General features: G+C 49.8%; 6 protein-coding genes across 6 annotated transcripts; 5 read left to right on the top strand and 1 right to left on the bottom strand.

Moving 5' to 3' along the window:
• Window positions 1-558: 558 nt before the first annotated feature.
• On the top strand, window positions 559-2,499 carry LOC122613552 (scavenger receptor class B member 1). Its single transcript, XM_043787771.1, has 4 exons — window positions 559-1,265; window positions 1,326-1,728; window positions 1,803-2,053; window positions 2,119-2,499. The coding sequence occupies exons 1-4, from the start codon at window positions 654-656 to the stop codon at window positions 2,374-2,376; spliced, it is 1,524 nt and encodes a 507-aa protein (XP_043643706.1). The 5' UTR covers window positions 559-653; the 3' UTR covers window positions 2,377-2,499.
• Window positions 2,500-4,057: 1,558 nt separating this feature from the next.
• On the top strand, window positions 4,058-5,169 carry LOC122613555 (ejaculatory bulb-specific protein 3). The gene is made up of 2 exons (XM_043787774.1): window positions 4,058-4,202; window positions 4,689-5,169. The coding sequence occupies exon 2, from the start codon at window positions 4,702-4,704 to the stop codon at window positions 5,065-5,067; it is 366 nt and encodes a 121-aa protein (XP_043643709.1). The 5' UTR covers window positions 4,058-4,202; window positions 4,689-4,701; the 3' UTR covers window positions 5,068-5,169.
• Window positions 5,149-6,384, bottom strand: LOC122613554 (m-AAA protease-interacting protein 1, mitochondrial). Its single transcript, XM_043787773.1, has 3 exons — window positions 5,819-6,384; window positions 5,471-5,766; window positions 5,149-5,411 (listed from the first exon to the last, which is right to left on the bottom strand). Exons 1-3 carry the CDS (start codon window positions 6,182-6,184, stop codon window positions 5,270-5,272), a joined length of 804 nt encoding a protein of 267 aa, XP_043643708.1. The 5' UTR covers window positions 6,185-6,384; the 3' UTR covers window positions 5,149-5,269.
• Window positions 6,385-6,498: 114 nt separating this feature from the next.
• LOC122614546 (60S ribosomal protein L19) lies at window positions 6,499-7,579 on the top strand (the record flags this gene model as incomplete). Its single annotated transcript, XM_043789108.1, has 3 exons — window positions 6,499-6,566; window positions 6,806-6,912; window positions 6,976-7,579. Coding segments are annotated over 3 exons (675 nt in total), but the record flags the coding sequence as incomplete, so codon positions are not given.
• A 1,028-nt stretch (window positions 7,580-8,607) lies between these two features.
• On the top strand, window positions 8,608-10,140 carry LOC122614544 (cyclic GMP-AMP synthase; the record flags this gene model as incomplete). Its single annotated transcript, XM_043789107.1, has 3 exons — window positions 8,608-9,507; window positions 9,572-9,770; window positions 9,828-10,140. Coding segments are annotated over 3 exons (1,206 nt in total), but the record flags the coding sequence as incomplete, so codon positions are not given.
• A 385-nt stretch (window positions 10,141-10,525) lies between these two features.
• On the top strand, window positions 10,526-15,943 carry LOC122613553 (dentin sialophosphoprotein). Its single transcript, XM_043787772.1, has 3 exons — window positions 10,526-11,051; window positions 14,046-14,187; window positions 14,289-15,943. The coding sequence occupies exons 1-3, from the start codon at window positions 11,011-11,013 to the stop codon at window positions 14,946-14,948; spliced, it is 843 nt and encodes a 280-aa protein (XP_043643707.1). The 5' UTR covers window positions 10,526-11,010; the 3' UTR covers window positions 14,949-15,943.
• The last annotated feature ends 5,579 nt before the right edge of the window (window positions 15,944-21,522 follow it).

Genomic DNA, 21,522 nt, shown 5'->3' with positions numbered 1-21,522 from the left:
ACGGACCAGACCGGATTCTGAAGCATAGCCTCTGCGTTGTCTATGAATACGAGATTCCGAGCCCGGGGAAGATCAGACAGACCAGCCAGAGCCAGACGTTAATGGCGAGTCATTTGTTTCGTTGCACGTTTGGCTGCCCGCGGCACCGATAAGAGCAGATTGATCTGTCTGTGCCTGATAAGCTCGCCTTTGCCAAAACCCCGGGGCAGACTCGCCTGTTCAATGGCAGGTCATCCACACCTGGTCCCGATCAAGGTCAGTGCTATCCCGGTGGGGTCCACCCGGCGAGAGGGGGCATCTCTGGAGGCAGTGCAGCAGTTCCCAACCCTCGAGGACAATCTGCGTAATGGCCATTTTCTATGCTCGGATCAGAGGTCCGCCGTTATCACAGCTATTCCCAGTGTTGGCAGCATCTGCTGCCGCAGCTTTGGTGATAACCTTTCTGCTATTTGATTTTATAAACTTTGTTTTCATTCCATTTCGATTCAAATGAAACAAGAGGAGCCAATGGGAGGCGGAGGCTGGTGATAAGTGATTGCACGGCCGTTGCCGAAAGCATTTAGAATTCGACTCAAACGGATCGCGTGTTTTCCCCCGATCGGACGCGAATCACTCCCGTCTCTGGTTTCGGTCAAAGCCGTCCTTAGAAAACAATGAAGCCAGTTCAGTGGGTGAAAATAGTGCTGTGCCTGATCCTTGCGGGCCTCAATGTATTCCTCTTCGTGGTGTCTTGTGGAGTGGACTACCGCATCTTGGTGGCTAGGGAACATATACGCTTCCGCCAGGAGATGCCCACCATGGACAGTTGGATAAACTCGCCGTTCGGGAAGCTGAAGAGCTACGTCTTCAACGTGACCAACGCCGAGGAGTTCCGCAGCGGTCGTGATAATAAGCTTAAGGTGGAGGAGATTGGCCCCATCGTGTACAAGATCGTGGGGTTCAACGACATCTTAGATCGCAACGAGACAAACGTCAGGTATCGCAAGCACCGATACCGCGTAGTGGAATTCCTCCCGGAGGACAGTGTGGCACCCGACGTCCTCAACTGGACCATTACGTCCACGAACAACGTTATCCTGGGCGCAGCGACGAAGATCAAGCATACGGCGCCACTTGCAGCCTTTGGTTTTGATGCCGCTCTCATGATGGAGGATATATTTGTTACAGACAGCGTCTACTACTTCCTGTGGGAGTTCACGCGTCCCCTGCTGCAAACGCTGTCCAGAATCTCCAACATAAGATCCAACGTTGCTGTTCTCTACAACGTACGTTCCTTGCATATCCTTAAGACTCCGTGTAAGTTTTTCGCTAATATTTTCCCGCAGGCCCTCAAAGAGAAGGAAGAGGTTTACACGGTCAACATTGGCCCGAAGCGCGGCATTGAGAACTTCTTTCGCATCGAGACGCTCAACGACGAGGTTATCATCCGGGAACAGCTTCGGCACACCAGTCGGTACGACTCCAACTCTTGCCCCTTTAACGTGTCCGGAGCGCTGGACAACTCCCTCTTTCCGCCCTTTGTCCAGCCGGATACGCCGCTGGACATAGTGGCTATCGAGTCCTGCCGGGTCCTCCCGCTGACGTACCAGCGCCAGGAGCGCTACAACGGCCTTGACACCTTCCACTACACGCTGCTTAAACCTTACCAGAAGCCTCCCGGATGCCTGGACAGGAGCTACGGGATCAAGCTTCCTGACGGAATGTTTGACGTATCCCAGTGTGTGATAAGTACGCTTCTACGGCCATAACAGCACCGCAGGTTTTCTAAGCAAGTAAATCCAACACTGTCTTATCCCCAAAAGATGACGCCCCCTCTGCGTTTTCGATGCCACACTTTTACGGAAGCAGCTACAACTGGAGCCAGCACTACGAAGGATACACACCCAACGCCGAGGATCACGAGCCATACATTTTGCTGGAGCCGGTCACCGGTATTCCGGTTACGGAGAAATACCGCTTCCAGTCCAACATTCCTATTCCGGATCTCAGGAGCTTTAGCTCACGCCTAAAACGGTTTAGCAACATGATGATTCCCAGTTTTTGGTATGAGTTCGTAAGTAACTTTCCCGCTGCATGAGGTGTGCATATGATCACTCACTATGATCTAATCCCTCTCAGGAAATGGGAGAGCTGCCCGGCTTCGTGACCGCCCTCATGTGGATCAACGTCAACATTGTGCCACACATGCAGCCGTATTGCATGGCCCTTTTCCTGGTGCTGGCCTTGTGGAGTGTCCTAAAGGCAATTCGAGTGGCCTGCGGCGACCTAAGCTATGCGGGTCTCTTCCGGAAGTTATGTGGCGACATGGGTGCGGTCACCGCGCTAGAGACCAAATTCCAGGCCACTAACGATTCCCCCGACGTGGCTGTCAAATAGTGATCTACTTTCTAGACTGGACCCGTGTATATATGTATGCAAGACTTAGATTTAGGGTAGAGGTGTCGCTGCTGATGAACTATCAGTAGTCCGCCGTTACGTAATATACGATTTAGTGGAAAATTGAATGTGCCTCATTTCACCTTATCTGTCAGCCGGCCAGCCGGCCAGCCAACCAGACGGCCAGGTCCAAGCGCTCCTCTGCCGCCTCCGCCGCCGTCACCAACCAGGCAGTTTGAGGTCGCGGCTCTGTTTGATTCGCCCCGCCCCTTGTGCCGTGCGGCATGACACTGAAAACTTGGGCACGTACCGAAGATTTATTTTGCGTTTTATTCAATCTGTGCATTTACTTTTTATTGTTATTGTTAGTATTTCTTCAGCCTCTACGCCGCGTCTGAGCCGTTGTTGTGGATTTTGCGGTTTGTTTACTTTTGTTTGCCTTGCTTACTTCTCCTTCTCCTTCCTGAACCTGAACTTTTGCACATGTCTCATGATCTTCCCTGCCTTCGGTGCTGATGCCCTGTCCAATCTCAAGGTAAGATACCCTTGGCCCCCCTGCCCCTTTGCACCATGGACCTGTTGGACCCGTTAACCCCCGCCGGAGCACCGCGTCCGGGAGTTTTTTTCCTTTCGTTCGAGCACTCGCGATTTGCATAAATCGATGCGAAGCCCCAGCGCAGCGCTCGGGGCTAAGGATGCCCCACTTTAAATGTTAATCATTGAAGCCGCGAACAAGCAGAAAGTTGTTTGAATAATTGGCACGAGAGTTATGTCACAGGTGAAGAGTCAACGCTGGTGATTTATTGACCTCCATGCCTAGACGGAGCGGAGCTGATCCACCGAGCCAGCCAATCAGTAGAATCGTCTGCGTCAGAGTCGTAAAATGCTCATAATTATACGAGGGTATGAAGTGAATTTTGGCTTTATGGCCAATTATTGTTTGCCCCACCATGCTAGTAATTTCAAGTTGAGCCGCGCTCCATTAGCGAGATCAGTTCCAAGTGCGGACCACCGCCCGTAAACCCCCAGCAAGATGTCCGAATTGTCCACCTGGACAGGGGTAAATCCCGATTTCTGAGGCAGACCAGTTGGACTCGAACGGGCCAACAACATGCGCCAAAACAAAACCCAATAACACTCGCCCCGACCGATGAGCTTTCGAAATCTGGTTCAGTCTAGACTGGTGCGTGCGATTCATGACGCCAAAGATAATTAAAAGGGAAATGGAAATGGAAATGCATAAAAGTGATTACAACACAGCGACAACAACTCTAGCACTACCAAATGCGCTCGTTAAGTCGGGAAAGAGTTGGAAACCCAACTCCAAGCTGATCCGAGCCGATTAAACAGCTGCGAGTCTCGGAGCAACTAAAACCGACTGGCAAAATCAACATGTAAATTTCAATTTTCACGTACGTCGATGCTTTTCCTACGAATTTCGTACGTGAACGGGTAAACAAACGACCGGGGTGTGAGAGATGAATCTGTGATAAAACTCCCATTCCATTCCACCCTTTGAACCGCTGGCCAAAGCCTCGGACCACTTGCCGAAATTCGGCTGAAAAAACCTTAAGTCACTCATCGAAAATCCGGTTCAGTTTGCCAGCTTTGGGTCTACACTGTGCCGCGACTTTGGCCAAACCCGCCGCCTGCTCCCCGCCTGCTAAAGCTTCGACCGCCAGAGAGCCGACCATTGCGCTCAGTGTACGAGCCGTTAAAGCGCCTGGTATAAAAGCGAGGCCAGCAGGCTAACTGCTCGCAATCCAAGTCGCGCCTTCGAACGCACCACAACTGCACCTGGATCACCGAAAGCCACCGGAAGAGAAGTGAGTAAGCCATTGTTTAAGCCGTGCTTTGTTTGACCGGGTTAGGCCGAGCACCCGAGGAAATGAGGAAAACTGCGCCACCACCAAAACCACAAACACCACCACCACCGATTGCGTAAAAGCTGCTCAGGTGGCCACGGGTTAACAAGGACTGGATATGGGGCGCAAAGAAGTCGAAAGCAGCTAACACGACGTGGTGTTGGTGAAATTGTGAAATCTGTTTAACAAATATTATAACCAATCGACCGCCAATTAGTATGCATATGTGATATATATGCCAAGGGTCATAAATAATACATGAGCTGGTGGGCAGACCACTGATAGCTGCGGATGATTCTGTCGACATGCGTTGAAAACACATTAACGCCAAAACTGACTGACTGACGCCTTCTAATTATCTGCTTACCCGGCAAACAAACTGTCATTTTAGGAAGGGCTTTTCATAGTTTACCTTTGTTTATTTCAATTTCTCGTCCGCCTTTCCAGACAATCCTTCAAGATGAAAGCCTCGCTGGCACTCGTGTTTTGTGTGTTTGCCGGTCTTGCGGCCGCCGATTCTCAGCAGCAGTACACCAGCAGGTTTGACAACGTCAACGTGGACGATGTACTCGGCAACAACCGGGTGTTGAATAATTACCTCAAGTGCCTGATGGATAAGGGTCCTTGCACACCGGAAGGCCGTGAGCTAAAGCGCCTGCTACCCGACGCTCTGGTGTCCGACTGCTCGAAGTGCACCGATGTCCAGCGCAAAAACTCAGAGAAGGTAATCAACTTCCTTCGCGTCAACAGAGCCGGCGAGTGGAAGCTGCTCCTGAACAAGTACGATCCCAAAGGCATCTACAGAGCAAAGCACGGGGCACACTAAGCTCTTTGCTTGACCAGCATCTGCAGCTAAATGCACTCATTTCACATGAACCTTATTTAAATCAGAGATCCACAGTAAAGATTTTAGTTTTTTATACCTAAATGCGGCAAACAAAACTTTTATTCCAACGAAGGCGGTGGCTAATGCCAATATTGGCTATGAGTCGGTGAACAGTTTGGATGATGGTAGTCATGAGCATATGTTATTTGGTCTCGTTGATGAGGTCGATGGCCCTAAACTGGTTGGCCACATTTACGGTCCAGTCCGATTGCTGCCCGGCGGTGAATTCTTTCACAAAGCGGTAGTTGCAGATGAACACCTTGTCCTGGTACTCGGGAAGGGTTCTGCAAAAATTGAGAGTGAGAATGGGCCGAAAGCTAGGTCAGTGACAGTCCAAACTTACCCCATGTTCCAGGGTATTTCCTCGCCACGTTCCCGCATCTCGGATAGACCACGCATTACATGAAACACCATGGTGATCTCTACGAAACGCTTTTGCAGCTTGTCGTTGGCATCGTCGAACATAATACCGACTTGGTAGGGGAAGCTGAGATATATGTCGCTCTCCTTGATTTCCAGCTGCCTCCGCTGCGTCATTGACAGTTTCTGGATTACCGGCCTAAGCTCCGCGATCGCCTCGGGCGAGACAAGAGTGTCCAGCGAGTCTAGGTCGCCGCCCATCAGTTTTGAGGACACTACCTAACAGGGATGAGAAGTCAGTACGGATTATGCTACACGGACCATGACGCACCTGCAGGGCTTGCTTGGCGCCGTATATGAACTCCTTGAGTTGGAACTCGCTGTCGAAGTAGGGTCGAATTATGAACTGGATGGTGATCCAATTCTTTAACGTGTTCAGCGCAGAGGGCCACACGATCTCTGGGAAGTCCATTAGGCGAGGCAGGCGGTTGAGGCTCTCCCTGGCATTCTGCTCCTTCTTGTCTTGCTCCTGCGGCAGCGAGGCGAAAGACCGACTGGCCGGCTGAGTTGCCGTCGAGAGGGGAGTGGTGATGGAGCCAGCCTCCTGTCCCCTGGAGGCTGCCAATGTGGGTCTGGGCTGCAAACGCGTCAGGGATAGCCGGGCCATGCCCAGGCTGCGTCTAAGCGTGTGCTGCATTGCAAAAATTGCACTTTAAACAGGTGCAACTGGGCTTAAAAGTTGTTTTTGTTTTGTTTTCGCCAGTTTAGTGTGACCGCAGATGGATCATTGAAATATACCAAGCCTTGTTACTTAATTGCTCTTACTAACTTCGAATAATATAAATATGGTCTGATTTTGCACATACAAAGTACTGGAAACCGCTCAAAGTAGTTATTTGTTATTCAATAATTTGTTAAAGAAGCCTTGCCACCCCGTTGGAACTAGTTGATTTCCGAAGCGTTGCCAGACCCCCGATTCCGCTATCGATGTATCGATAGCACCCTCCAGAAAATGGTGCTGACTTCCGGCTGTCAAATTTTTCTTTCTTTCCCAGCCACGACGAGGTCGACAGCATGAGGTAGATTTGAGTTCGTAAATATGAGCGAAAAGTGGCGCTCGCGGTGCCAAATGTTTGCAAACTGTGCCGGGCGAACGCGTGCTGTCCACTGCGGCTGCCGGGCGGACAAGTGCAATTCTGTTTTCCGGCAGTTGTGAAATAACCAAACGTGCGCCGCTCACACACACAAGCAAGCAGACAGGCGCATCCCAGCACGCTACTTTCGAAATGATGGACTAACAAGTACCCCTCCTTTGCAGTTCTCTAAAGCTCCAGAAGAGGCTCGCAGCCTCCGTGCTGCGATGCGGCAAGAAGAAGGTCTGGTTGGATCCCAATGAAATCAACGAGATCGCCAACACAAACTCGCGTGAGTAGAAATGGTACAACATGGAGTGAGAGCCCAGCTAACTGTGTATTTATCCCATTCCAGGTCAGAACATCCGCAAGCTCATCAAGGATGGTCTGATCATCAAGAAGCCCGTCGTGGTCCACTCCCGCTACCGTGTGCGCAAGAACACCGAGGCCCGCCGCAAGGGTCGTCACTGCGGATTCGGAAAGCGCAAGGGTACTGCAAACGCCCGTATGCCCACCAAGCTGGTGTGGATGCAGCGCCAGCGCGTTCTGCGCCGCCTGTTGAAGAAGTACCGCGACAGCAAGAAGATTGACAGGCACCTGTACCACGACCTGTACATGAAGTGCAAGGGTAACGTGTTCAAGAACAAGCGCGTCCTGATGGAGTACATCCACAAGAAGAAGGCTGAGAAGCAGCGCAGCAAGATGCTGGCTGACCAGGCCGAGGCTCGCCGACAGAAGGTGCGCGAGGCCCGCAAGCGCCGCGAGGAGCGTATCGCCACCAAGAAGCAGGAGCTCATTGCTTTGCACGCCAAGGAGGACGAGATCGCTGCCAAGGCCGCCACCGCGGGTCACTAAGCAGTCCGGCCTCGCTAGTCGAGGTACCCCATATTGATAGTACTGTTTATCATCTGAATAAAACACCTTTGGTTTGGCCGAAATGATTTTGTACAAACGTGAAACGCTCATTCTTCTTAATGGCTGTCCTCTGTGGCCAGTCGTAAGGGAATTTGGTTAAGTGTGTCTTGTTAGTACTTATATTATCTCACTGCCTGCATGATTATAAATGCCCTGTTCAAAACCTTTGTTGCATTTTTTTGTGAGTTCAGATTAAAGACGGTGATAAATCAAATTAAAAATATCCATTTCTCTCGTTTTCATATCCGCAATACCCAGCCACTATCCACGCATGAATATTTCTTCAAATGATCGACCAACTTATGCGGTGTCAAGTCTGAAATCTTTCACCATAGCGGATAGAAAATAATTGGCTGTATTTAGTACAAGAATTTCGTCTCCTTTAAAATATAGATTTTTGGCTGTTAATGATGGTAATGTGTTCAGTTATCGAGATCAGTACTTCAAGCTTTAAGCTGGCACAGAATTGGCTGATATCGAATATTTAATAAGTTCGCCTACACCCTAAGTAAATAATGAAAATTGTTTTCAGTATCTAATCGATTATATAATCGATTCCGATCCAGCGGATCCGACTAGTGAGTCGTTGAAGCTTTCGCGATTACTCTGACTTAGTCTGCCGTTACGCTCTAAACGTATTAACCACTTCATCACAAAACTTCTTAAAATAAAATAATATATTTAAATAAAATATTTAAGGAAAACAAAATTGTTTAGGCGAACCATGGCAGGTAAAGGTAAAGACTTTTTGAGCAAAACCTTAAATGAATGCAAAAGTAAGTATATTGTCATCCCGGAGCACGAGAGACAAAGATATGGTAATCACTTCGAGTCACTGAAATCAAAAATCTTTGGAATATTGAGAGAGGAGAATGCACAACTGGACAGCCTCATCGTTGAGTACAGTTTGGAAGGTATGATTGGGTATGCTCCTGGTGGTCCTCGCCACCTCAGGTCCACGGGACCTTGGGTTACAGAAAATATTCCACACCACACATCCCCATCCCCTTTCCTACACAGTGAGTCAGTGCACGTTATCAGTGCAATTGAGACGTAAAGATAATATTTTCGCTCACTGTTTGCACCGCGCCGCGTATGCGTTTCCCTCGCGTTTCTCCCGCGTTTCCCTCGCGTTTTCGTCGCGTTCCCCGTTCCGCGCTCGTCGTGCCGCGTCGCGTTTTTCGGTCGTTACTCACCGCGAAGTTTTCATTCCACAGGGAGTACGGGAGATAAATTAAAGGTGGCGAAGCCTAACGAGTTCGATTTGGTATTTAAGTTGCAAGTTCCGTACTACGAAGACATCGTCGTGACGCGTGATCCGCAAATTCCGGGCAACGTATTTCTCGATATGACGCGCGTGCTGGAACTTCTTAGGAACGATCCCCGCGAGGATTTCCAGAGCATTGGGAAACTTCTTCAGGTTCAACTCGTGGATGCGCAAAACTTTCTCGTCGTGGACAAACTCCGTTCGTGGCTTCAGAGCTTGTTCAGCCAAGCACTCAACCGGTTAGCAGATCGCGTAGAGCTGGTTGACGGCGTCGTCTCCCAGCTGAAGTATAGGACCTGTGGGCCGGCCCACACTATCGTCGTGAATGGGGAGTATGAGTACTCGGTCGACTTCGTACCCGCCATCCGTTTGGCGGCCAAACAGAACGTGTTGCTCAGGGATCAGCTTGTGTACTTTGAACGCGCCAAAATATCCTACTGGGAAGCGATTCCCAAACCTCAGAAAATCCAAACTCAGACCAGCAGCATCTCCTTTCGCTCCTCCTTTTACGCCGCAGAGAAGGCAATGCTGCGGGGTAAGCACGAGAATTGCCTGGATGCAATCAGGTTTATGAAAAAATTTCGTGATGTGAAGACCAACTTAGGCAACTTTAAGAGCTACTACATTAAAACTTTGTTTCTTTGGAAGATTAGGCATGAACCAGAGTCGTACTGGAACGAGCCGATCTCAATCATTTTGCCCGATGTAAGCATGAAGTGCCTTCAGCATGTCGACGCATGTCTTCATAAACTCAATCTAATACCTACAGATGTTCGACGAGCTGGAGGACCTCTTGATGCGGGGAGTTCTTCCCTTTTTCTGGGACCCCGAGCTGAACATGCTCGACGTGTTGACCCCGCCCCAAATTTCGGAAATGCTCCGGGCCCTCCGAAGGATTCGAAGAGCGCTAAGAGGCGACGGCATCCGCCGGAAGCCCATTTCTAGGCTTATCGTTCTACGGGGATTTAGTGAGTTCTTCTAGTAGTTGTGGCTCCACCTGTCTTTATAGCCTGTTTGTTTCTTAGGTCACAAAGAGGAAAGAAACCTGAAGTGCAGCCATAAGCGGAAACAAAATGATGTCAAGCGGCTAAATAGGACAAAATCATGTCTTTATAGCCGGTTCGTTTCTTAGGTCACAAAGAGGAGAGAAATCGGAAGTGCAGCTCTAAGCGGAAACGAAAGCGGCTGAGTTAGGACAATTGCACGAAGGAAGACCACGTAAATTTCCCTTCGGGGGATTTCCCCCATAAATGTTCTTGAGGGAAGGAGATCTCGACAAAGCTACCTAGAGCTATCAGAGCAAGTTCGAAATTTGTCAGAGGATGCAGAAAAATCTATGTGTGTATATTTATAATTTGATTGATTTTCGTTGTTTCAATTTCGTTTTTTAACCAAAATCTTGAAATAAACTTATTTTTGTCATTTCTGTTAAATTTCTTAAAAAAACAGTTTTTTGGTTAAAGGAAAACCAATATTAATAAAAACGTACTATACAAAGTTCAATATTTCGCCGCTTATCATAACTCATTTTCGGACAAAACAATCAAAGTAATTTTAAACATTTTTGAATCACTTAACAGCGTTACCCCGTGCTGCCACACTTAACATGACAGCTGATGGCACATCGGCTGCCCCGAGCTGAGTAATCGATAGTTCTATCGAAGCGTCTGCAGCCCTGGCTCGGCCCGTACTATAAAAGCAACTGGCAACGCTCCCCTCTCCGTAATTTTTTTTCAAAATTCTGCTCGCTGGCTGCTCGTGTCGAAACTGAAACTGAAATTAAATTAAACTCGGTGCGCGTGCAGACTGCTTAGAATTCCCATATTTAATTGGTTCGGACGAGATCGACGGCCAAAGCCAAACCAAAGTCGGGGTATAATCGAGCTCGGTGCGTACATGCAAATTTTTGGCATAAAACAGCCGCGACTTCTTGAAGGCAGCGCACTAGACACAGCAGTTCCGCCGGGGCAGCAGCTACTCCTATTCCGAATCCAAGCCAACCCAACCCAATCCAATTCAATCCAATCCAGGCAACCGAGCTGAAGCCAGCCCAGTCACCTGTGCCGATTTCGTAATCCCAGTCAGGAATACTCCGATTCCAAACGCGAGTGAAAGTGCGCGAGTGTTGGTGCGGCCAAAGAAAATTTCTCGAACTACATATTTGCACCAGCAGTAGTACATAGTCATCAGGAACACACAGAAGTCATCATGAGTGGATACACAGACCTCACCAAGCTGGAGACAAGTCGGTAAGTCGGAATCCGAGTCCGCTAGTTAAAGCGTTTAAGTTCAATTTGCCCAAGTGATGCTAAATTGATCCCCCCATTCCCAACCGTTCGCGTTCCCGTTCCCGATCCGCCCAAGCCCGCACCGCCCTCTCCTCCGTTTCATCCGAGTCCGAACCCGAATCCGAATCGCTCTCTTCCGTCGATTTACTCGCCTCTCAAATTGAATCCAAACCGCACCCCGCGTGCGTTTTCTCTTTCGTTTGCACTGCCACCGCCACCGTCACTGCCACCGCCGAACGAAAAACGAGATACAAGAAATTTATCGTACGATTTCTCGTTGGGCAGAGGGGGACGGTCGGCCATTCAAACACGAAAGAAAAATACAACGAAAAAACCAAGCCAGCGCTAATATGACACAATCGGCTATATATTGTACACCTATACAGAAGTATGTTGGTGTTTTCAGCCGTTTGTTTGCCCAAATGCTTCGAGTGAGCCAGCAGCGGAGGGAAATCACAGCTCACAGCTTTCGGATAAGCGATAAGATGCCTTATCTGTAGTTCACCTCCGGCCCACTGACACCAGTCCGCCATAGGCAGCTATCTGCCTATGCCCATTACTCATCGCAGCTAGTGCAGCCAGTGCTGTCCGCCTCCTTGGGCCGCTTAAATCGCAGAAAATTCTCTGATTCACCTCGTTCCGCTGGCAGTGTGTCACTTTTTGAGGCAGGTGTCGCCTTGAGCGCCAACTTACGACCGCCAATGCGCGTTGCCCGATGGCCGAGTCAATCCGGCCAACCCAGCCAAACCCGGCCACCGAGTAGGTAGAATATCTAATTTGCGGGCGTATCAAAAATCGATTATGCTGGAGGTCGACGCGCAGCCAAAGCCAAAGTAAACCAAATATTGGTCAACTCGGTTCAAAGATGTTTATGTGCGTATATGTATGTTTATGTGCGTCTGTATGTGCCGTTGCCCAACATTGCAAATACGAGAAATACCACTGAACACAGTCGGTCGCTCGCATGAGGGGGGTGGGGAGGGCAGAGCATCGCTGGCGATTCGATTCATTCATCTTGCTCAGCTGATGGAGGCGACTCTGCTGGCCACTGTACAGTTTCTGGGCAACATCACGCCACTCGGCAGCAAAGAGAAAACAGCCCGCACCGAAGAGAGAGCGCGAAGAGCAGCGTTTGATTCGCTTGCCACATGAAGCCAGCTCGGCATCGGCATCGGTAACAGCCACCCACCAAACCGCCTAACCGCCACCCCTTCACCGCCCTCAGCTGCCGCTGAGCGAAAAGTCGCCTGATTTCGGCGTTGTATGCGGTACCCACTCTCTGCCGCCGCCTACCCCACCGCTTACCCCGCCCTTCTGGGCGCGCATGTCGCGTGACGCTGGTTGGGCTTAGCCAAATTCCCACACCGGGCAAGGAGTAGCGCACCCAGCAGGTGTGCCCCTGCCGATTGGCTGCCAGCATGTGGCGTGTTCCCAGACCGGCCTTGTGGGCTCTCGGGATCTGTTTGGAGGAGTCTCTAGGAAGGGAAAGGTCAATAGCGCCCTCCAAAAATGCAATGATAAGTTCAACTTAGAGCTGGTTCTGATTATGATAACTACCTATGCAAAGCGAGGGTCGTGGTCGGGCAGAGAAAATAACTATAATTGTAAGTAAATGGAGGCGATTACTCAGGTTGCACGAGATTGCAATCAATTATGGTCGAGTGTCCAAGCGAATGGCGTTGATAAGATGGTAATTGTTTTCGCATTCCTATGCGGATTCCATGATTGGAATCCGCTGCAATTAGCTTAATTAGTCACTGGACTGAGTGGCTGGGAATCTTCCGTCGGCGTCCACGACATTTGGCCGTGCCAGTGGAAAGAACCTTGACTCCCGCCGCCAGCCTCTTCTAGATCTAGATCTCATTCTGGTTCTAGACCACTGTGAAACAATGTCGGTCAGCAGAGCTCGGAGCACGCAGTACTCGCGTGGCCACCCCCACCCCCACCACCACCCCACCCCGGCCATCGATATCTAGATTTTCTAAGTTTCTTTGCCCTGGCAGCGGGCGGGCGCGGGCCGGGGGCAGAACTGTAGGGTAGAGGTCTTTAAATGGCGCAGTCACTGAAACTAAATTTATCAGTGCGCTCGGCGCTCGCTCTGTCAACTAGCTGCGATCACGCGGCCCCGCACTGGCTCCCACATGCCGTTCCGCCCCGGGCTATCTGGCCGCATTAAATGAGAGGTGCGGGAGATACGCAACTTCAGCTCCGTCTGGGAACCGTCTGGCGACGATAAGCCAAGCCGCCTATAGACTTTGGCCTCTCCAGCTTCAGCCGCTCCTCCAGATATCAGCAACTAACTTCCATTCCCATTCCCGGCGGGTTAATGAAGGGGGCTCTGGCGAGTTTATGAGGCTTGACCTGGCGATGTTACGCGATCTTGTCGTGAAATTAAAGTTAATGAGACCAGCTAGGATTGTATAACCATTATTTTGAAGCTAGTGAGCAAAGTCGGGCTTTGCCCTCCGCACCCGACACCCCATCTGGCCCTCGCCAGCACGTGGACGCGTTAAATTGGCTTGGGGAACCAAAATAGAAATCTTTCTGTCCGTCCGTCAGTCTGGGCTTTGTTTTAAGAGCCACACGAGCACTGTCAGGTATAGAGCAGCAACTGGTTTTATATTTTATACAAATTGAATTTGCGACAACGCCAGCGAATCGCTGATTTGCATAGAAACCAATTCAAATATATCATACGCCACGTTGGCCGGCGGGGAGGCGCACCCATCTCCAGCCGAAAGCATCAAAGAAAGATGGTTTCGAGTGGCGGAAGTGTGATCGCGGCAGACTTAACGACGCTGTAGAACGGCCACCGCTTGGTCCAGTCTGGCGTGATGTGGCATGGTCACCAATCACGCAGACTATTGTCCAATCCAAACTGGTTCCCCTGCACACGCTCTACTGGTTTACTGTGCGCTGGCCCAAGCTCATCTTTCGATTGTTCTGTTTTTTCAGAAACTGCCTGCGCCGCATCGCCCGCCACGATGAGCAGCAGTTCTCCAAAGACAGCATTGTCAATGTGATGGAGAAGTTTGTAAAGACTGTCAACATTATGGACGACACCATACTGGTGCCATGCAGGCTCATGGATCGACAGGTTGGTACCACATTACCCAAGAATCCCAGCCCCCCGTTTGACCAGCCATCTGGATCGTAACCATCAACTTATGGCTCCCACTTTACATGATTTATCCCCAGATCGGCGACAGCACTGACATCATCCCAGCCACCGGCAAGGACTCGACCGCCAACCAGCTGACACAGAGCTCCAGTGCCCACGGCAAGCGGGGAGCGGCGCAATCGAAAAATGTCCAAGACTTTCTCAGCGCCTCCGAGTTGTTCAATCTGTACAACATGCTGAACTCGCTGAAAAAAGATCTGCTCTGGACCGCCAACCAGGAGGACGACGAGCAGCAGCACCCCCAACAGCAGCAGCTCAACGCCAGTTCCAGTTCCACTTCGAGCTGCAATCCCAGCGAGAGCAAGACTGAGTCCAACAGCGGCAGTTCAAGCACAACCGCTTCCGGCAGTGTCAAGGGTCATGTGCGCCGTACCTCTACCGCCTCGATGATGTCCACCAACTCGGTGAGCAACATGAGCGACTCCGACTCGGACATATCGCAGGAAAACGACTCGGGGCTGGAGTCCGATGGCAACAAGAGCGACAACGCCCAAAGCAGCGACGGCAGCGACATCGTGGACGTCGCCAAATCGAAGCAGGGCTCGGGAGACAAGGCCACGGAGCTGGCCAAGCGCTGCCGGAGGCATCTAAACGGTCTGTACCAGTGCCTAGAACAAATGACAGAGGCGGCCAACTACCTGACCGCCAGATACCAAAGTGATATTGGTCCCGTCTAGGACCGCCAACTCAACGCCTTCTCGACCCTCCTTTACCTACGCCTCCTACACCTACACCTACACTATCACTTCCTTTCGAGCTGGTCGGGGTTAACTTCATACCATAGTCGCGGGCGGGTCTTTACACTCATTAGTATCAAGTGTGAGGTCTTTTTTAACTTTAACTATAACTGTATCAAAATATCTATATCTATGTATATGATTATGTATATGTATCTTGAGGGGGTGCTAAGCAAGACATATGAGAATCGTATGTGTGCATGAGGATTGTATAAATGTATAACTGAGGATGATAAATAACTGGTAGATATAGTAGTGGATAAAGCAGCGCCTAAAGCAACAAATCAACAAACGTTCTATTGTAAAAATTGTAACCTCTTCGTTGTATCTCTCTTATGGGTTTTAAGGGGAACCAAAGTCAAAATCACAGTACCCGTCGGGGCTCCCCTGCGCCCAAGTCAAAAAGTTCTCCATGGCGCAGCGGAGGCACCGACCCGAATGTCCCTCTTCTTTACAATTGATTTTCGTATATATATATTGGATAGATCGCTATGGGAACTGCAACACAACACTAAAGCAAACAATGTTCAACAAGTACAAGAAATCTAATTTCTAACTAAATTACGAATACGAACGTAAGTGAAGTGGGAGCTTTGCTAGTGGAGACTGGACTTCACTGCACTTCACTTTTAGCCTGTATGCAAATTTATATATTCCACAATTGTTATTGTAATTGTTTAAGCCAACTATTTGTGCCGTTATGTTTCGTTTGATTTCCTCCTCGCAGCCGACCAGTGACATCCAGTGGTCACAGTGCGAGTGCGTGGGGTCGTCCCAGATCCCATCGAAAGTCACCTGGAGATCCGACTGCATGTCCCTGGTTCGGCAACGAGGACCGCAGAGCAAACTGTAAATTACTAACGTTAATAGCGCTTGTGCGAGAGCTAAAAGAGAATTATTTATACACAATAAATAAATTTTACTTAGAAAATATATTCAGCTGGCTCTTTTACTGTGTTCGTCTGGTCAGCCCCCCCGTGTCCCGCTTTTTGGGGCTTGGCAACGATAAAGAAAGTGCCAACGGAGCTAAATTTCAGTTCTGGCTCGTGCGATGGGTACAAAGGCCGCTTGGATCGGTGGAGTCGGACGGTTGAAAGGTGGCATTGGCTGTTGTAAATGCGCTATTTAGATTACAGTGGATACCCCGTAAACGAGCCCCGTTTTGGTGCAAAGTGCATGCTAGAGCACTTTTATTGGCACTCTTCAAATCAAAATAACAATATTTTAACTCACTTTACTTAACGTCAGCTTCATTGCTTTTAAACGTTATCTTATAAGATGTTATTAAAATTTTTATCGAAATTTGTTCTAAAAGTAAATTTCTCTTAACGGAAATTCCCTTTTATCTTATCCTAACGAAGACAAAGAGTCGATATTACTTGTATTTATAGCCACAACAAAGCCAACGTGACCACTGGTCATCTAGATGTGCCTCTGCAAATATAAGCTTTTCAATCCGAATCGGAAACTTGCCAATCTAATCGCACTTCCAGGTTATTTAATGAAAGCAAACGCGTGCCACATCTCGAGAGTCACTGGTATTATTCCTCTGGTGACTTTGATTAGGCGTAACTCGGGGAAAGGGAAAACCTTTCCTCGAACCACTTTCAGGCGAAGCCTATGAGGCAACCTTATCGCCGCATAGATAAAGTGCTTAAGGCGAAGCATTCGTTCAATAACAAAGTCCCTCCCCGCCCGGCCGATGCGTAGCCTGTGGCCGTGAAAAACTAGCGATCATGCGACTGACTCATGGGTGTATCTGCTTCCCGCTCGAGTGCAGGGCGGGGAAGGACCGGGCAACTGGTGGCACTCGAGTTCTTGGATCGAGAGCTAAAACAGCAGTTCCAATGCGAAAAACATGCGGCGCAAGGTAATGATGGGCGGAATCCATCTCAATCTGAGTTCGGTCACTATTCTGATAAGTATGTATAGGTATGTATCTGGGCCAAGTTAATTGTGCTTTCTGCCGCGGCCACTTGTCGGCTAGTTAGTGTTTATTTCTGTTTCCATTTTGGCTGTGCTCTTGGACGTGGCCTTATCATGGTGGTGTCTAGAATTGCTACCAGTCTAACGGAGAAGCCATGAACTTGTTTCGTGCTTATCGGCAGACTCCACTTGAGCGGTTTCCAGGGTTTCTTCCTCCTGGCCCACTGAATTGGGTGGTGTCGAATCCGGCTGTGAGTCGGGGGATTTCTTCTTCTGCGAGGTTCTACGAGTACGTCTCCTCTCAGGCAATCAATTAGCGCCCTGCTAAGGCTTCCGCATCGCCGGACGGTGGCGTGGAGGGGGGTGGCCACTGGCCAAGCGTTTGCTAACTGCGCCAGTCTCAGCTCGGGTTTCTTTCGAAACTTTGTTTTGGCCTGGTTGATTGCCTTAGATTTCGGCTGCTGTGAGCCAAAACTTGTTTACGGTTCTAGTTGCCTTCGGCTTCCGCTTGTTGTTGGCCATTCGCTCGCCTTAACCCCGGACGACGGAGATAGACGGAAGTAGCCAAGATCGGCGAAGATCGATGCTGCGGCTATGCTGCCTTGTTGCCTCTCCGTTTATTGACCCCGTCCGGTGCGAAAGCATCTGAACCTTGAGCCGGGCAAGGGAACCGCCTTCAGCCCCTCGCTTCAAGGAATTAGCATAACTCGGCGGCGACAAAAGAAAGTCGGAGTCGGCGTGAGTCAGCAGTTTGGACCGTTGGTAATGGTTAAGCATTTTGGTACTGCCCAAGGTCGGAGTCCAAGTGTCCAAGGCTGGGGCTGGTGTTCTGCAGCATTGAGGTGCAGCCATCACCGCAGCTGAGAAGCCAAGTCGGAATCAAATTTTATCACGTGCCGCGGCTGAGATCCGAAAATAACTCGGCATGCAAATCGAAACGAGAAATTAATTAATAACGGCACTCCGACCAGCTCCATCGCGGATTAGCATGAAAGGTCCGAGCGCATCGAGAAACACTTCCGTTTGACCCCAGATCGACGTACGCAGGCGGAAGCTGAGAGATCTTGGCTCGCGCCTTAACAATTGTGTCCAACTTTGACTGGGTTAGCAGTGGATGGATAGCAAATCGCCGCTAGGGCCGCCTCCCCAGTGACCGGTTGCTTCCTGCTTCCATTCGCGGATGCTGGTCTCGTTATGGCCGCGGAGCGATGGATATGGTTGGGGTTCTGCCGCCGAATCGGGCCCGAGAACAGAATTCCGCATTATGCTGTCAGCAGTACGTCACATTGCTGAACAAGCGAGCCCCTCCTCTCCTCTCCGCACGCCCAACGCCCCTGCCCATCTGCTAGCCGCAACAGATGAATAGCCAAGCGCAAACAACGATTACGATCTTGCGGGGGCTGGAGGGGCCCGGGCCGCGTTGGCAGCCAGCACTGCGAAGTCGGTTCATGGCTGTAGTCTCTGGTACAAAGTCCAAAAACTCGAAATTCGACTCACAAACACACACACGTCCAGAGCCGAGCTGGTCGAGCTCACATCGCAGACATTACAGAGCGCGCTAAATCACGCTAAAGATATTCATTCACGAACATTCTGCGGATCTGTGGAGCAAGTTTCCCAATCCGCGTTACCCTATCCCCAACCACAACCCCAACCCGAACCCCAAAACCCGATTCCAGCCCCCAGGGGGGATGCACCGACCCTTTCAAAGTCCAGCGACAGCGTGATCTCCGGCGGGATGGGAAATGGGAGCGAGCGCTAATTGAGCACCCTCGAAATTAATTAGCTTGACCCACTCCACACATTAAAGGGGAACTCACATTCGCATAAAGGTGGGCCAAGTTCGGAAATCCAAAGAGCCGTCGTGACGTCAGTCAGAGTCGCGGGCACCTGAAGCCAAGAAGCCAGGAACAGGTTCAATTGGAATGGGGGCTCTGCACAGATGGATGTTAATAATTTCGCAATTCTCCTGAGATCTGAGACCAGCAATTGAATGATTTTCAAATGGGAAGGAATAAATTTAAGGCGGATCATGATGTTACCTATAGTTTAGCTGCCAGCGTTAACAAATGAGAAGAGTACTATGTGAGGATGACATACGAGGTAGACATACGATGCCGCTGAGGTGGGTGCCATTTTTGGCAGGTAACTGCGACCTGTTTGTGTAGACGCAATCAGTCAGAGATCAGATCGAGTTGGAAGCCCCCGTTTCCTTGATGTCAAGAATCAGAACCGGACTTTCCGCTACGCAGCGGGCTGAGCCGACTTTAGCATAGTGCCGCATGACTGGGCTGTTTTCCTTTGTCATCTGTGTTTTGGGTACCCCTCACATCCACTGCCTGGCCGAAAACCAACCCCCATCTCACATCGAGGTGCAATTGGCTTAGAATTGCGCACATTTGCCTCAGATTGCGAAACTTCGAAGATGTGGCTGACGCAACATTGAGAACTGGACAACAACACCATGGGGAAGATCACTCATACGCCCTGTGCAGCAGTGTGGGTAATTACACGCTTACAAGAGGAGGCACGGGCAAAAGCTCGGACTTGAGTCACACGCACACCAGCACGGGCGAGTCATTGGACTAGTTTCATAACTGCCAAAACAACAACGTGCCCCTCTACCCACCTACCCACCTGCCCGCCGGCCCGCCCCACCTTTTTGGAGCTGCAGTTCGGCTTGGACCGACTCGGATTCGGTTTCTGTTTCGGACTTAGTATCGGGCTCGGCCCGGGCTCAGGTGAATCTGAATGCCACACACCTGGGCATGACCTTCATGGCTAAAAACAGCGGTTGCGGCGACGCCACTTCGCTGTCCCCCGACTCAGCGACTGCGACTGCGATAGCGGCAGAGCCCGCGACTGCGCCGGCGCACCGGGCCGACGCTAAAGTAACATTTTACGGCCAAAACCCAAAGCGTCGACAACAACAAGAATCTCAATAATAATAACAATAATCGACAAAGACGTTAAAAAGCAGCAACAACGCACAACACTCAACACGACGGCAAACAGAAACCACAACAACATAGCCCCCTCCTTGGAGCCCAAAGCTTTCGGCGCGCTCGAGATCGAAAGCTACATTGCAGGCACAGATCTCATCTGGTTTGGAGTCGGCCATGGCAATACCCTAACCGGAAATCGTCGAGCTGCGGTACTTAATAAATGGGTATTCAGCTGTGAGACTTACATTGATTGTACTACTACTTATTTCACTTTTAAACTAATTAATTAAATACATCTAGGTATTTGCGAACAATTCATTTGTTGTCGACTTTGCACTATGTTCAGCACTCTTTGGTTAAGCACCTGACATACCCTCAGTAAAATTAGTGAATCCGCTCGTAGACCGGCCCCTGCCTTTCAGATTGCATTCCTCCCCCTGGTCAGCGCTCAGCTTGTGGAAGGCGAACCAGTTTGGCCATTTAGGGCGCATCTCCAACGGAGCCAGAGCCAGAGCAGGTCGCGCCTCCTCCTTCACTGGGCCACCACGCATTTAATGGCAACTCTTCCGAGCCATGTTTTTGCCCACTTAATGCTGATTTGATGTTTCAAGCGTGGCCTGCTCAATTGGTATTCCACCGGGCAGGCAGGCCAGTGTTCCTCGCCCAGCCCGCTCCCTGTCTCCGCCTCCATTTGCATAATTAGCAGCGGCCAGTCCATGATCTGTCTGCTAATTTTCCATTGCCGATGCTCTTCTGGGGATCTTTAGAACAGTGCGAGTTTATTTTTATCGCCAGACATAATAATGAACGAGATGACAAGAAACGGGGATCGGATCGACGTCTCTGGAAATTCCACGATGACTGGCATCTTGTTCACGTTCGAACGTGGAAGAGCAATTAAGATATGAGGCTGTTCAAAATATTGGTCCTTTATTGACGTTCAAAGTACATGGGTTCAATAATTACACGTGTCGCTTGATAGGATAATCGGTATTTAGCAGAAACGAATATCACTCATACCACACGTGGTACTGGGTCTCGACGGATGTAAGTCCCCGTCTTCGAGGTGAATCTGCTGCAGTCTTTCCTAAGTTGCGGTTTGTAAATCGTCTTATCAAAAGCTCGTTGGATTGTCTTAAGGTCGCTTTAATCGGAAAACCAATTGAATATTTGGAATCTAGGGTGCATAAATTACCATGACAGCTGCAGGTCCAAACCGTCACTGTGGGCTGGGTGGAACTACGCATTAGCTGCCCATTTAAAGTTCAAAACAGCGAGTTCGATGTCTTGATGTCGCTGGGTGCGTCTTTCGTTTTGCGGCCTAGCGTTCGATGTTCAAGTGTCGCGTCGCGGGTGAAACTAATTAAGTAAATTTAACACAGCATACCGAACCACTACCCCACCTGCCCAGAGGCACTCTAAATACTAGATGCAGGCACTAAAAAAAAATTGCAATTTTAATTTGGATGAGCATCAAGCTCGCAAAGCTACAAAGACGTACGTACTACTAGAAAGTACAAACAAAACAGCTAAGATTTACGTAATTAATTTATACTTACAATTCTGTGGATCCCCTTTGATTTGGATTGGGATCTGATTTAATTTTGGTCTGGGGGTTTTCATTAAGTTTATTATCACGTTAC

Source organism: Drosophila teissieri, chromosome 2R, assembly GCF_016746235.2.
Source record: "Drosophila teissieri strain GT53w chromosome 2R, Prin_Dtei_1.1, whole genome shotgun sequence".
Lineage (NCBI taxonomy): Eukaryota > Metazoa > Arthropoda > Insecta > Diptera > Drosophilidae > Drosophila > Drosophila teissieri.
The sequence above is the reverse complement of the archived record's forward strand: the minus strand, read 5'-3'. Positions and strand labels throughout refer to the sequence as shown.